This window comes from Rhea pennata, chromosome 9 (assembly GCF_028389875.1).
Source record: "Rhea pennata isolate bPtePen1 chromosome 9, bPtePen1.pri, whole genome shotgun sequence".
In the NCBI taxonomy this organism is placed as follows: Eukaryota; Metazoa; Chordata; class Aves; order Rheiformes; family Rheidae; genus Rhea; species Rhea pennata.
This window is the reverse complement of record NC_084671.1, coordinates 26,907,936-26,924,295: the sequence shown is the minus strand read 5'-3', so window position 1 is coordinate 26,924,295 and position 16,360 is coordinate 26,907,936. Positions and strand designations below refer to the sequence as shown.

The 16,360-nt window shown below is 38.7% G+C and overlaps 1 protein-coding gene across 2 annotated transcripts in view; it reads right to left on the bottom strand.

Annotated features, from left to right (window-relative positions):
- The window catches only part of STAG1 (STAG1 cohesin complex component), a 178,067-nt gene that overhangs the window by 7,075 nt on the left and 154,632 nt on the right, over nucleotides 1-16,360 (bottom strand). For both annotated transcript variants that reach the window (XM_062583053.1, XM_062583054.1), the window contains 6 exons: nucleotides 14,597-14,771; nucleotides 10,723-10,862; nucleotides 9,201-9,302; nucleotides 7,465-7,613; nucleotides 5,425-5,553; nucleotides 832-1,037 (listed from right to left, as the gene is read on the bottom strand). In XM_062583053.1, coding sequence (XP_062439037.1) covers nucleotides 832-1,037; nucleotides 5,425-5,553; nucleotides 7,465-7,613; nucleotides 9,201-9,302; nucleotides 10,723-10,862; nucleotides 14,597-14,771 — 901 coding nt within the window. The remainder of the gene's footprint in view (nucleotides 1-831; nucleotides 1,038-5,424; nucleotides 5,554-7,464; nucleotides 7,614-9,200; nucleotides 9,303-10,722; nucleotides 10,863-14,596; nucleotides 14,772-16,360) is intronic.

Genomic DNA, 16,360 nt, shown 5'->3' with positions numbered 1-16,360 from the left:
ACAAACAAATATTGTATTGCAACACTGCCTAAATTATCAGGTGTCTTGCACACATTTAACAAAGATGATTCCCATATAATGAATTTACAATCTAAATGTAAGACAGTTAATCTCTTAGGCCTACAACAAACACTAAGATGAGGGTAGAGGATAAAACTTCAAGATCTGGTCAACACAGATCCTTTGAAACTTTGCTGAGAACCACTTAAGTACAGTGGGATGTTTTAGGTAAGAGGTAAGGTCTGGCTGGTGTGAAATAGTGATTTCAGCTTTACATCAGGGAAATAGTGGCATTAGATTCCTCACCGAGGAGTAGTTACGGTTGATGTGGACATTGGAAAAGTCCCTGAAGTTTAAAGATCTCACTTATTCCTACAGTGCACTGAAACAGTAAATATATATTCAGATAAAATGCACTACTTCCTGCAATTTCACACAGATTAACCAGGTACAGGTGCCATCATAGCCAAAATCTCTGCTCCAGATTGAGACACAGGTAGAAAAACACAAATCCATGACTCAGAAAGGTACAGAGCAAGTAACCTTACAATCATCTCCTGTCGGTAACTTAAGAATAGCAGCTTTAAATAGTTCTGAATCTGCAAATCTCCGTATACACGAGAATGGGGACTTGCCCTGTTACTTGCCATGAAGAAGTATTCAAGTTTGATAGGCATTTGCAGAACAGATGTGTCTTGTTTTTAGTACATATAGAATATACCTTACCTTTCAGCATTAATCGATCAATCATAAAGACTTCAAAGAAGGAAAGCAGTAAGGTCTATCAAAAGTGAGAAATGCCATTCCTAGACAATGTAAAGCCATACAAACCTTCCACTCTCTTTTTGTGGAGGGGTGGTCGTCCTTTCTTATTTCTCACTGAGGAGGCTTTGCTGCTACTGCTTCCGCTGTTAACAGACATTCTGTCATCCTCACCACCCGTAACTAGCGAGTTTCTATAGGAAATAAGTGGAAGCCATACGTCTTCTCTTCTTTCCATCATCTGCTCAGTCAGAAACTTCTCTAAGTAGGAGTGACTGAAAATAGAAGACAATGAGTACAGAGGTTCACAACATATTGTTTGCTCTTTAATTATTCTGCAGGGCCTCTTCATATCCTTGAGAGCTTAAAAGAAATCCCACATGGTGTTTCCTTATTTTAATTTTACAACATATGTTGATAAGGCATCATGCCTCTGACTGAATAAGAATACGTGTCGTTCTTTCAAAGCTAAGGTTACTCACGGATAAACAATACAAGATGTTCCCTCTCACGGCATCCTCCTCCCACATTTGTCTGCAGTTGTTTGCAGCACACACTACTTGAATTCCTTTTCTGTTCTGCATTCCAAGGAAACCACTTCTATGTATTGCTACCATGTAAACAGACAGCCTGAACTTGAACTACTATTACGGAAACATAGGACATTCTTAGGCATCTTGGAACAAGAAGAGAATGCAGTTATTTTTCAGTGAAGAATTTGGAAATCTGTTCAATTGCCATGGAGAAGTCCAATACACACTTGTTAATTTATAGGAAAAAATCAAACAACCTCCCTCTCGTAGACAATCTGGAGAACATTTGAGTTACTTTCTTTTTTCATTGGTTGATTATGCTATCAGAGATAGTCCTTACAATGAATATGAGAAACCACATAAACTAATTCCAACGAGCATTCTTCAAGCTTGAAAACTGAGTGTTCAGAAGTTAGGCAAGACAGCCAAGGATACCCTTGCAGCATTTCTTCTGTTTCTTTCTGCCTTTAATCATGATTTCATTCAACATCACATTGCCAAGTTGTCATCAGCGGGAGTCAAAACCATGAACTCCACATGGAAATGAACTCTGCCTCTCTCTATCGCTCTGTTAGCTCAAGGCAGGATCAAACTTATTAGTGGTCTAGGGATGAGAATAGGATAAGAAGCCACACAATGTATGCCTGGGTAACAGTCACATCCAATTTTTCAGTGGGATTTTGTTTTGATTTGGTGAGCAGGATGACTTAGCTCAGGAAACAACAGCTTTTCTGTCCATTGTTTTATTCAACATTGTGATTGCTTCTTCCTTCTATATCAGTCTTTTCATGTATATATTAACATCCAATCTTCGCACTGAATGATAAATTCTTGCTTTATTCTCTCTCTTCTATAGTGTCAAACATCACACCATTGAGTGCATCATGATTTTAGAGAACTTATCTGCACGATAGTCTTGGAAATTAAGAAGTATTCCTCCATTCCATTTCTAATTCTAAAATCAGAGTGCACAGATTATTTCAATAGTGAAGAAAGGAAAAAAAAAATACACTCGTTCCCTACTGACTAGATGCCAAACCTGAGACAGCTTTTGCTTGTCGTTTTAGAGGAGTTGCATACTGGCAATTCCTATCAGCTTCAACTGGGATACAAACTCCGAACTTCTGGAAGGAAGAACACCATGCTGAGGCTCCATCTCATCTGACTTCAGGCATCCAACAATTAAAAAAGTTGCCTCTATCTGAGCAAAATAAGTACCTCCAAAGGGCAATTCACCTCTGCTGTCTTAGATGAATTCCTCTGAACTTCACTGCCTGTACCTGTCCTGTGAATCTACAGCTTGGTTAGTGTCTTTTTCTAGTAAGCATAAGAGTCTGGAACCCTGAAGGCACCCTTTAAAATAAAGCCATAGATTTTAATAAATTCATAAATAGCTATAATTGATTTTGGAGGTTACTCAAAGTGAGAAGTCAGGTAAACAGGAGTGAAAAACTAAGTTAAACCAATGCTGCTGCTCTGGCACCAATTTGGTTATATACACTCTTTTACTAAGACCCTGAGCACAACTCATGATAGGGCTGCCAAACATAGCAAACGCTGACTCCAAACTGAAAATGTCTCCATTTTCCCCTTGAACAAAGAAACAGCAGTAAACCAGAAAGGAAGCAGAATCCCAGCAGAGAGTGGTGCTTACTACATTCATTGTGACAAAAATGGTACTTTGCACTGAGGACAGATGACATATGCAGGCATATCAAGTAGATAATTCATATTTTTAAATTTGGGAAGCCAGGCTGGAAGACTCTGGAAGACACGCAGCTATGCTGACGAGTTAGCCTGGAGCACTTCTGCCTCCAGACTAACAGTCCATTGCTGAGTGTAGGGCAGCCATTTGGCAAAAGGAGATCAAGCCAGGGAGGGAGGTAAATGATCCTGTACGCAGGACTTCTCCACCAGATGGTGGTCATGTACCTTCTTCCTCATAGGCCACCCCTTTGCAGGGAGGGGGAGAGGTCCCTGTGGATTGGAGGAGTCATGCTACTGAGAAGGGCAAATCATCTATCCAGAGTACAGCTGAGCATGTAATGCCAGTGAAGCACTGCAGGCAACGCACCCATTGCCTGATGGGTCCAAACTTGACAGATCTCACAAAGGACTGAATGTAGGTATCTCCAACAGAAATCTTTACGTATAAGCAAGCTATCTTGATTTTTTGCATAGTCAACATAGTCAATGGAACCTAGCACATGTCTGAACTCATCTTAAAGTAATAATTTAGAATAGATAAGATTAATCATGCCCTAAAGAGCCTATGACATTTCATGGATTTTCAAATGCAGCTAAAATAAATAGCTCAGATACAGAAGACTGCAATAAAGACAGCTAAGATTAGGAGAAATGGATCTCACTGCAGGAATCTTTGCAGTCCTGAGAAAGGACACCAGTGAGTGAGGGGAGGAGGACAGCCTCAGAGGAACAATTTTAAATGGTAAGGTAAAAGGCTAAAGAACAAGATCTCCATAGTAGTATTCCCTGAAATACTGAATTCCATGCACTGGATCAGTCAAATTAGATTGTCAAGTAAATTGCATAGAGAATGATATAACTCTATTAGACATTGGAGAGACCTGTGGAATAGAGGAGGACTGTACAGGAAGAATAAACTCCATGAAATTAGATTAGAATTAGGATACTGACACTTTAACTACCAGATACAGAAGAGCCTACGGTTCGGCTAAGAAGGTAGTCATAAAACCAGAGTGTTCTTAAGTCCTAAAGTCTTAAAGAACAGGGCACAGGCAGGTAAAATTTGAGGATGCAAAAATGAAGAGCAGTCTGAAAACCCGAGTCCCAATCTAGTTCAGCTGGATCAGTGAATTCTCAAACTGGTTTAACCTTTTCCCTTATTGTTTTAGCTGGATTGGTTTAGGTATGCATACATTAAAATTTATGCAAAGTTAACCGAGACACATTTCTTAGAACAAGCCTAGAGCTACAACATTCATAATTGTTAACTCTACTGAAATGCTTTTTAAAACAAATTACTTCAGAGGAAAACTTAAGACAAGTCTGACAAAAGGAGTCAGTTGAGCTAGTTAAAGCAGATATGTATAACTATAACCCATTGTGGTCAAAAAATCAACTGGAAAGATACCTATAACCATAAATTGGAAAGTCTGGCTACTGTATTTCTTAAATGATCATAAGTTTATTCAAGCAATGGGCATACAGTTCTTCGATGATGCTTGACTTCATTCCTCTTCATTTTTTCCATTACTACTGCTACTATACTATGGCCAAATCCTGGATATTTACTACAGAATATATTAAAAATCTAGAGCTTCCTCTCTGCCAAGATGCTGACAGCACATCTTTACTACTAACTTGTGTTTACTAATGCAGTTTTCTTTTTGCCAGTTCTCTTGCCATATACCATTCCTCTTGATGGACCACTCAAATATTGCTCTTAAAAGAGTATTTCTTGTTCTCTATTCAGATCTTAATAACAATGCCTCCAATTTATTTCATTTCCAGTATTTCATCTGCAGTCATTGCTTGCTGTATCAAATTTAGGCTTCTTGTTTTATCCTTTCAGGTCCCCACCACCCTGCTCTGTCCTTATCAACAACACTGAGATCTCTCATCCCGTTTCCCCATCCCACTCTGCCAATAACAGAAGCCTTGAGAACTGTTTATTGCCAACTTTAACTCAATACATTAAAACAAGCAACAATTATTATTATTATTATTATTTTTTTTTTTTACATTTTTTGCAAATATCTAACCCAAACAGATGTTAGTGCAATGTTTACAGGTCTGCAGCAATTTTGTTTACAGCTAACTTTTTTTTCATTTTTTGGTAGTAGGAAAAAAGGTGTTTTTTTTTTTTTAATTATTTATTTATTTTCAGTGCTCCAAGGGAAATTTTAAAGAACGTTCTTCTGTGAGGTCTCAAAGTCACTTAATCTGTGGATTTGATTCTCTTCCTCATTTGTTTTTATTACCTTAATATTATAAAACAGTGAATAACTATGTATGTAAAAAGACTCACTGGACTTTCTTAACCCCCATTAGATTGTGAAAACTTCAAAGCAGGGAGCTTAAGCACACACTACACTGATTAACACAGCCCAGCACAACCTATGGAAGAAAGTAAGGTTTTACTTACACAGTCTTTTTGTCCTGCCGCAAGAGTTTTGAAGAAAATTCACTAAGCACTTCAAGGAAAGCAAGGTTAGGAGGTGGATAGTCTTGTCCTTTTTGATTCTGATATTTGAAGGCAAACTCTATGCCATCTCTAAGGTAAAGAAATATTAAAATTTTCAGAGATTTGTTAAAATTTTTAAAAATCACCCCATCACCTCTAAATGCTGCCCAAAATCTGAACTGCAATAAAACTCTTTGTATCCCATCATTACTTTTATCCTTCATCAATAGCAAACAGCTGCTTTTGGATATGGGGAGAATCAAATGCTCCCTCGGAGCTTTCCCTTGGAATTTGTAAGGACTGAATCATGAGGACAAGATGTTGCCAACCGCACGTTTAGAAGGATCTAAACCACAAGCTAAGAAGCTTGGCCGGTGCTGAAAGCCCTTGCCTTATCAGGAATAACCGACTGGTTCATTATTTTTTCTGCATGAGGCAGAAGCTCCCACTGAGAATAATATATATAATGTAAGATATAAAAAGATACAACTTAACTCATCATGAGTCAGAAAAGAGAATTTACTTACCACTACATTCATACAAGCAACTCTGCCTTATTTTTGCTTTACCATTTGAGACGAGAGAAAAAAAATTTACTTTCACACTACCCATAAATGACACATGTATGCCTTAACCTCTCTGCTGTCTGGCACAGGAAGGCGTCTGGCAGCATTTTCATTTCCTTTCAGTCTCAGAATCCTAGTTTGGAGGTAACCCAGGAAGGAGTGTGGGTGAGAGGAGAAGGGAAGTGCAGAACGGCTGTGGATTTCAAAGAACTGTGGCTACTGGTAAATAACCTTTGTCTGGCAGTGCATCTCAGAGGTCTTCACGCAAACAGTAAGCGCACTAGCTAGAGGGGTAACGCCTGGATGCCTGTATTCCTCAGAAAGACAAAGCTCCATGTGGCCTTTCAGCAGATGTCAGGAACGGAGACCTTTCCCAGCAACAACCAGCTTGAGTTCTGGTTCCTCTGGCAGAGGAATCCTCCAACTGAGCCATGTTGTGAAAGGTCTCGACACAACTGTTACTGAGCTAGACAGCCACAAAAGCAACTTTGCTGCAGTGTTGGAGGCAGAGAAGTAGATGCAAAGCCAGCCTGCCTGCTCGTGCTTCCTCTCGTGGTCTGCTAGCCTTGAAGGTTGAAATGCTAGAACGTATGTATTTATGCTCTATGAGAAAAGCATTTACAATAGCATAAAGGGCTCCCAAAAATGTACTTATCCAACAAAACAGACAAGATTCTTGGCCTAGTGATTTTATTCATCTGTTTTCCCTTCTTTTCCTTATTTACAATTTCCAATCACTCTGAACTATTTACTACAGCTAAAGGAATTTCTTTTCTCTCAATGTGATATAGGTTTGCTGACTCTTCACTGGTATACTATGACATTCCCCTTCTTCCTCTACTTCTCTTTCAGTGAGACAGAACAACTAGATTGATACTAGGGATATCTCCTTATCAGACTCTTCGCTTCCTGCTATAACTCTTTTTTTCTTTGTCTCCTCTAACCTTCTTCTGCACCAGTTACGTTTTTTTTCCGGCCTAATTCCTTATGTTAGTCTCAGCCTTTCAGACACCTAGTCCTGATCGTGCTTTGCTAGTCTCAGTGTTAATGCTCTGAGATCGCAAACTTAAATATTTTAACTATTTTATATCATGGGAAAGTCATCACTTATATTTAGCAGCATCTTTCTACACTTTCCTACACAGAAGTTAGATAAAGAGCTTAAATTCACTTTAAAAAAAAAAAAATAAATCTTGTACTTTCTTTCTTTCTTTTTTTTTTTTTTTTTTAATAAAATCCTTGGTGTCTACAGAGTCCATAATGGTGTGGTTCATGCAAATATATAATACCATGGCATTGTTTTTTCTACATAAATTAAAAACAGAATATAATTATTGCATGATCTAGTTAGATTATATATCTTTAAAAAAGGTATGCTGAGCAAAACTTTTAGTTTGAAGGAATATGAAAATCTAGTGTATTTACCACCACTCACTTGTGTAGCGTGGCCACAGCCTCTCTTGTCTTGATCTGATCCAAGCCAAAAGTAAGGGCAAACCGGCGGGCCAATTCCTTAATTCCACTAACATGGGCAGATGTCCTGTCCAAATTGGGACCTTGTTCCTGCACAAGCTCATTAAACAGCTAAAGAAAGAATTCAGTTGTTAAAAACTGTGAACTAGGAAACACTCTTCTTAAGAAAGACTTTTGCTCTTAACCCGTTAAGGCTAAGAGAGAACATTACAATGACTTTTTTCACACCAACGTAATAGAGTTCACATATATTCCTGTTACGATCCACGGCAGTTCCCAAGCTTTCTTCTTTGTAAACTGCTGTTTGCCGACTGTCCCCCCATCTTGTACTCATGCAGATGATAACTCTTAAACGCAGCATTTTACACTTACCTTTATTGATCTGCAAACTTATTATTTCCCCAATTCATCAAGATGATACTGGATTCTCACCCTATTTTCTAAAATATCTGCATCACCTATCGGATCACAGTATCATCTATGAATTTGGGAAGCAAATGTCTATTCCCATCATTCAAGACAATGAAAATACTAAACAGTATTCCTGGGTAGACACCTTCAAAGCCTGCTTGGCAATACCCTTCCACTGCAACAGTGACCTTCAGGCAACTACTCGGTAGTTTTGCTATCGGTTCTGTATCTTCTTACGGTACTGCCATTTAGATCACATTTTCCTGAATTTGCTTTTGAGAACATCACAGTACATGGTGTCAACAGCAATACTAAATCAAGTTGCACGAAATTTACTGTTTCTCCTCAGCCCGCAAGTTCTGTTGCCATATAATTAATGAAAGCAGCTGAATTTGACCTGGTTTCTCCTTGAAAAATTCATACTGGTTGTTACCTCGCACTTAGGCGCTTGTAAATAGCTTGTCTAATTATTTGTTTTGATACCAAGCTGACCCATCTATGGCTCCTAGCTGCTTCCTCGCTCCACTCTTTGAAGAGATGAACTACTTTTGATACTCTTCAATTCTTTGGAATTTCATCTATTCTTTTCATGTTTTCTAAGGTATCAGGTTTGAGATTTTCAAGGTATCAGTTCTGAGATTGCAACAGCAAATTCCTTTATACTCTGAAATGAATTTCATGAGGTCCAGTTGATTGGAAAATATGTTATTTATATAAGTAATTTCTCTGTGTAATGGATGTAGCCCCCTACTTCAAGGGACCAAATGGTATTTAGTGAAGCATACGTGTTGTGCTGCCAGCAGAACAAGGATGGATTTCACCATCAAGTCAATAATTTATGATTGTTCGAAAGCAAATTGGTCAGGAAAAAACACGTTTAATACTGTCGGAAGACTTAAGCAACTTGCTCAGAGTTTGAAAATGTCAATCTGTATTTAGACAAAATATGAAGCGTTATATCCAGTAAATTATAAAGAGAAAAAAAAACATCCTAATTCTTCTTGCTCACTAAACACCAGTAAACAAAAATTACGAACCAGCTTGGACTAAATTGCCTTCAAGGCTTTTCTCTCCCCTTCTTCCATTTTTATGTGACCAAAGCTTTGCTTGGGTTGGCTTAGGGAGACCAAGACTGTAGAGAGAACCAAATGCTGACAGCCCAAATCGGGGAGCAAGATAACCCCTTAACAGAACTGTAGTATTTCCCTTCATTGTAAAGGGCACCAGAGGGAAATCCTGCACAGAATATTTTGTAATGAGAGATTTGTAACAAAAATCAATACTTACCTGTTGCAAACTGAGAATGAGTGTCTTTGCACACTGGATTTTATCAATTTGCCTTGTTTTGCTCAAGGTTTCCTTAATGATATCTCCATAGTCATTGTAGTACTAGGAAAAAACGTGGGAGAAACCCTCTTTAAATCAAATCTGCCATACATTTTCTTAGAGCTTTCCTGATAGAAAGGTTATTTGTAATTCTTTTGAAAAGGCAGCAGTTTCCTAAAAAAATCTGAAATAATAGTTTCTCACTGAGTGTGAGGCACTGCTTCAGTATCAAAATTTAAACTGATCAATAGCCTGCATCTACCAGTGATGAGATCAAGAACTTCTTCATTTATTATCTTTTGAAACAAATATGTTGAAAAACAAACAAGATGATAGTACTTCCTCTGCTAAATCAAACATTTGATGAAAGTGACTGGTGGTTGCAAATTCTAAGAAACAGTATCATATTAAACCAACAGACCAATCTTAACAATTTAAGTGTAAGGAGACACTAACACACAGACGGGAAGCTCCAGATACAGTGCATCGTGAGGAAACTAACCTGGAATCTGACAGTTTCAGCTTGAAACTCCTGCTCTGGGGAAAAAACCTAAGCAAGACTAACCCTGCACAGCCACCTGGCTGATAGCTGCGCAATGCAGACTGTGCTGTATTGCATGCTCCAAATGAACGGCGGATTTGAAGTTAAATCCTTTACATTTCACAACAACATCCTAATCCCTGGTCTACTGCAAAGGACCTTCTCTCCCCACTCTGTCTTCAAGTTTTTCCTCCTTGACCGTCTTTTGTGATGACTAATTGCCTACAGAGGGGCAGGCAGGGCTATACTCAGTGTTTTGATAGAAGCTGAAGAGCTTCAAGTAGTTTCACAGTGTCAGCAGGGCTAATGTGCATGTTCTCTGGCAGGTAAACCTGCAAAAACAGGATTAAATGGTAGCTCAGCAATGAGTGTGTCTGAATTTCATTAGGGCCTAAGTATTGTATGGAAGCAGCTAAAGTGGTAAGACATTCTGTTAACACATACTCATTTACAATGATAGCATGTATTTTTTTTTCCTTACCAATTCCCTGTTTAAAACGTCTTTTTCCCCCACAGAAAAATCAACTTCCTTATTATGGCAAGTGCCAAAACTGGGAGACTGAACATGGAAACATGTGACATATGACTCTGAACAGATGACTGCTATTGTGCATTCCAGGAGTGAATTTGAGCAGCAAGATAAAAAATTCCCTTTAAATGTAAGGCATTCTGAAAATATTTTGTACTCTGTAGGACCAACTTTTGATGCAGCCTTTAATAGGGCACTCCTACCACATTGGAAGGGACATTCAGAGCTTAATGCTCTGTGATAGGTCTAATTTAAAAAAGAAAAATTATTACAGAAATCAAATCAGGTAAGGGTGGAAAAAGCTTTCAAAATTGTTAAATCTTAAACTACTGCATTTGGAGGAAAAGGAGCAGATGACCTGACTCTACGATTTCTGTGTTCAGTTAAGAGGAGGAGAACACACAGAGCTGTACCTTCATGTAGTGTTTGAAGATATCTGCTGCTGCATGCATATCCACAATGTCATAAATTATCAGCTTGCTAAAGGCAGCCAACAGGTTCCTTCTCTTATGTAAAGCTTCTATTTTGTTAGCTTCATCTTCTTCATCTCCCTCTGAAAGCAGCAACAAAGACAAAAACGCTTATAAACATCTGCTATGTTCTAAAGCAATGTTACTTAAGTATAATAAAAGAGTAACTTTTAGAAAAATTCACTTCTTCAAAACGAAGCAAAGGTTGTTGCCGGAGAAGCTAATATGAGAGGTGATAATTTTTGCATCCTGCCTGTGTTAGAGAATTCAGGAAAGTTTTGGAAGGTGACACACCACTGACCAAAAGAAACTGTAGTCCTGAATCGATACTGAACATAATCCACGTGGATATTAAATCACTCATTTTCTTTAACCTGAGAAAGGCCACAGTGAAGACTTGTTGAGTGCTTTTTGTTTAACCAGTGTAATCAATGGGTATTTGGAGATGCTTCTTTAATATGGATATTTCATGTAAGAAGAATTAGAAACAGCAATACCCCTACCACATGTCTGGGATTTTCAGGCATGAAAACCCTGGCTCTAAAAGAGCAACAAACAGTAGATATAATTCAGTTGTAATAAATGTTAGCACTGAATCCTACTGTCATAAGCATTAAATCCCCATAAAAGTCCCCACTCAGAATGAAAATAAAACTATATTCATAAAACCTAAAACATGGCATCATACAATAAAAGCACATTCCACAACTTACATAAGAAACTGAAATGAGCTACAACAATTGTGATAATGACAAACATTTTGTGGTATCTGGAAGGGCTCGTTGTTGAAAGGAATCCAAACAATTTGAAGAAATACAGACCTAGGGGATGGGGGTGGAGGGACAGAGTGTCACTGACAATCTCTGCTGTCTTACTACAGTCCCCATACACCCACAGTGTGTAAGTCTTGAACTTGGTCAGTCTCTTAAGGGCAATCAAGTTGACAGTGGATACATAAGCATGTTTTAATCCCTTGGTATTTTAACCTACAGTATTGAAGTCCAATAACATTCCCCACATTTTCCTTATTTCCTGTTACAGTTACTGATGTGTTTTGAATAACAATAGTCAAATGGTCAGATCAACTTCATGGACTCAAAAGTAGTATTAAGGAATGGAGATTACATATAGGAAGAAATCTCTTCATCCATCTTTATGTTGTCTTCACAGGCCCATCTCAAGAAGTTAGGGAGCAGCCATCTTGTTGAAGGGCCCAAAGAATTAGACACTATCCTCCTAAAATCTATGCTTGACATATTATTCTGAACATGGAATTCGCACGGCAGGATTAACTTGCACCGTGGATTTCTGATGAAGTTATGTTTCACAATATATTCTTCCCAGGCCACAGCAACCCATAAAGAGATGTTCAACAAGAATGTTAGCTAGTGAGAAGGAGGTGAGCTAGAAGATGGGAAACAAAATCCAGTTGGAGAGCACTTTTAGAGGAAGAATACATTTTCTGAGCACTTACTTCTATTTACTAATGTATTAAGAGATCTAAAGCAGCACCTACGTGCCACAGTAACACACAAGCATCCGAGCTGAGTGGAGGTTTGGAAAATGTGCCTAAAACAGCATTGCGGTACGCATCCAGCAGCACTGCTGTATCATGACTATCTGGGAATCCATCTCTTGTGCAACAGTAGTTAGGCTTCAGAAACCGGATACCTCTGCATTTGTATTTAGGCATTTACAACGCACACCAACAGCACTGAGTTATTTAAAAACAAACCTAATGACAAGCCTCCCTCTCCCCAGCTGATAAACAAAAACATGAAGTTAGCCACATGGGCACCTACAGATAGAGTGACCTCAATCTCCTGTGTATGAAAGGAAGGGTGATCTGGTTCTGACTGAAAAGTTCTCTCATTCTAGCAGAGCTTTGTTTTGGTCACATCCATATATGGAGCCTGAAAGCTGAAGGCAAAGGATACTTTTGGCCACAATCCGCACAGCTCCCAGAAAACATTGCATAGGGCCACAATGATCACATTGTAAAAAAAATGGTAAAGGCACCACAACAGCTTCCCTTCTTAGGGGGCAGTGCAGTCTTTCTCAGAGAAAGAGGAGGAAGAGCTGATCTTCAGCACTACTCCCAAAGGTCCTGAATTTAGGAAAGGACTTCTGAAGAGGGCATGCAGTTAAGGTGCTGTATAAATGGAGAAAATACAGGAAATGCAAGCAAAGTTGATGGTGTTCCAGGCCCACTGAATTCATGCTGTGAAGAGAGTCCACAGAAAATGTCAGTTCTAAAGACTCACAGAGAACTTGGTGCATGACAAGCAGGACCAGAAACGCTGGAACCAAATGCCAGGATAACAAGCAATTTGTAGACCTACCCCTGGGAACCAGCCAGTGACTGCTGAAGCCTCTTGCTCTCATGCTTCCTCATTGGCACTGGTTCTACATTCAGCTGACTGAAAGAAACCTTTTGGGATCCTGAGATTTTTGAAAGTTCTAGATGAAAAGGCAGTATTTTTATATTCAGCTCCAGAACTGAGCCCTTCCCCAGACGAAGTTCTAAACTGCACGCCCAAGCTCCCCTCCTCCAGAGCAGTCTCTGTGAGGAGCAGCCGTTCCACTTGGCAACTCCAGAGCTGATGACAAATCCACTGACTTTGTCACATGGTGTCTCTACAAAGCCTTATCTGAGTTTTAGCTGAGCAGATGAGGAACCTTGAAATACCTACCGTATGTCCTAGAATAAGATAACAAAAGGACATAGAGGAACTTAGCATACTATGTGCTAGATCGGCCACAGCTTAAATATTAAAACTGGGAGGAGGGATGCTGTAAGACTGACTTTATAATCATACAGTTTTGCATTAAGAATAATAAAATAAAAACTATTTCCTACTAAGAACAAGGATTTCAGAGAACAGCAAGAATCCTAGATGGCAAAGGACTTGCTTATGAGGAGAGACCAAACCCTTGCTGCATAAGGCACACACAAGAAAAGTAACCTCAAAGAAGGTTCTCTGTATACCTCAAAGGTATACAAAAGAAAAACAAAAATAAGAGAAAATCTCTCATTTTTCATAAAAAAAAAAAAAAAAGGCTCAAGGTAAATGGAAGCGTGGAGGCAAAACGAGAAAAATCTACTGCCTTTTAAGTTTAGAGTGGTTGTACCAGCTCAGAGCATGGGTGCACCTGGTCTCATATCCGCTCTCAAATGGGTGCTGAGGAAACAAGGAAGCAAAGCGCATATGTGGTACTTCCCCAAGCACTCTCCTACTCTCCAACTTTTTTCAGCTCAAGAATGTCCTGAATTTGATTTGATTAGTTTTGGGACGGAGAGCAGAAGGGAAGTCTATTTAATAACATCAGAGTTTCTCAAGGCTTTCTTTGCCTAAATCTTTGCTGGTGAGGTTTACCTTCAGGAATCCTATAAATCTATCTAGCAACTCTGAAGGATTTCTCTTCTAAGTACTGTTCTATCATACTTCTTCCCTTGAAGCCACATTAAATGAAGTTTGCTGCTAATTGTAGCGTTTGGAAAAAATATTTTTAAGAACAATATCCATCAGTAAAGGACGAATAGTTTTGTACAGGCTTATAGTATGCAATTTACAGACTACTCCCATGTCTTCTGGAAACACCTCTTTTTATGAAGTGAAATATATTGCTTCTTTAATGCATGTGATATTGAATATTTCATATCCATATTTGCCACCAAAAAAAAAAACATAAAGAAGGAATAATTTTGAAAACATTTTGGTGAACTGATCTGAAACTTTTATTTGCTTCTTTCTTCTTGTCTCTTTTATTAAAAAAAAAAAAAAAGCTAAGTAGAAAACATGAAAGTGAAACATACCCATGCTCTGGTTCTCATCATCTTGATCAATGAAGACATGGTCCATCACAAAACTGAGAAGTTCTGACTGGAGGCCTGAATCTGGATTAAACACCAAAGGTTGAAGACCTTCCCGACCTCCAGTCATCAGCTGATGACTAAAAATCATCAAGAGATCACAAAGCAGCATGAACGCCTGAAAGGCAAAAGATAAATGCAGTCAGAAGCATTAAGTAAAAGAAAGTAAAAAGAAGTAAAAAATATTTTTTATCTGATTTTCAGATATTGCCCCAATATTAGTTATTAAATATCCTTCTTTAGTCATTCACAGTTGTAGTAGTTTGCGTACTGTGAAAAGCGTCCACAAAAGTTTCCCTTAGCTGTAAAATGTTGTCTTTGATTCCTACATAAGGAACCGTGTTTACCACCTCTTCAATGTCCAGGATGACTCATATTAAACTTCTATTTCTTTTCTACGGAAAGAAGTCTGAATTTACTTCAGCTCCAAGGAATGGAGCCAAAGTAGCAGTCAAAAAACTTCTCTAGAAAAGGTTGGAAAAGTTAAACAGGCAAAAAGATTGAAATACATGATGAGGGAAAAGCCAAGCTGAGTCACTGTTATATTCTGAAAACACAGAGAAGCAGTTATAACCAAAGAAATCTTTGCAGAATCTTAACAATTCTCTGCAAAACTAATTGAGTAACTCCACACAGCCTTCAAATCTAAATAAAAACTGACACAGGCAGACTTTTCAAGATTTATGCACATTCCTGTTATACACTTACTACTGGGAAAAGAGAAAGGAAGGCAGCTATTAATAACTTTTTCTTCGAGGGGTTTTCTGTATACTCTCATGCACGAGAATAACACTATTTTCCCCAGAGGCTTATGTCAGAGGCTTACAGCCAGCTGTGTTCGTTTGCATTACATTCAACACCTAAGCATCTTTCAGAAAGTGCTTCTTAATCACCCTGGCTTCTCTGTCTCTCAACTCAGGTTCTGAAAGCTGAGGAGAGGAAGGCTCAAAGCGTGAACGCGTAAAGGGACTGCTAGAAGATCGCCGCTTGGAAGTGCTGCCTCCTTCCCTGGGAGCCTGCAGGAGCCCCACTCAGGGCAGCGTCAGTCACAATTCCCAGGTGAGTGGTAACCCAAGGGGGCTGTCACCTGCAGAGAGATTGTAAAATAACTCTGCCAGATTTGTGAAATCCAAGGCTTCAATCAAGTACTGTGGTCCTACTCTATAAAAAAAAAATCAAATTCATCCCTTTTAACTCTCGTTGATTTACATTTAAAAGAGCATGCTTAGATTAAGTGTTTTGGTGAATAGAAAAGTAATTAACTATGTGTTCAAACATATTCTTGAACTGAGGCCTAGTGAAAAGCAGTGAGTGAGACCAATCTCTTTTACAAATGTCCAAAATTAAAACTTTGCAATGAATATCATAGCAGATCTTTGGGAGTGTGTTATTAAATTAGAATGAGCTATGACGAAGATGACAACAAAATGCACATCACTTTAAACCATGACCTACATAGACTTTGGAGACAGATGCCAGTATTTGGGATTTCTGCCTGTAGAAACCAAAAAGATGGGATGGGATTCATCTCAGTGAAAGTAGATGATGACATCTGCGCAGACATCCTAAACTCCTTTTACACTCACTGGACTTTAGGATATGATTAGAAACATCCTGATGTAGACTTCTAAAAATAGCATAGGAATTATGCACCGAAAATGCCTATTTCTGTCCAGTATAGAGACAGCAATGGGCTAAGATAGAGAC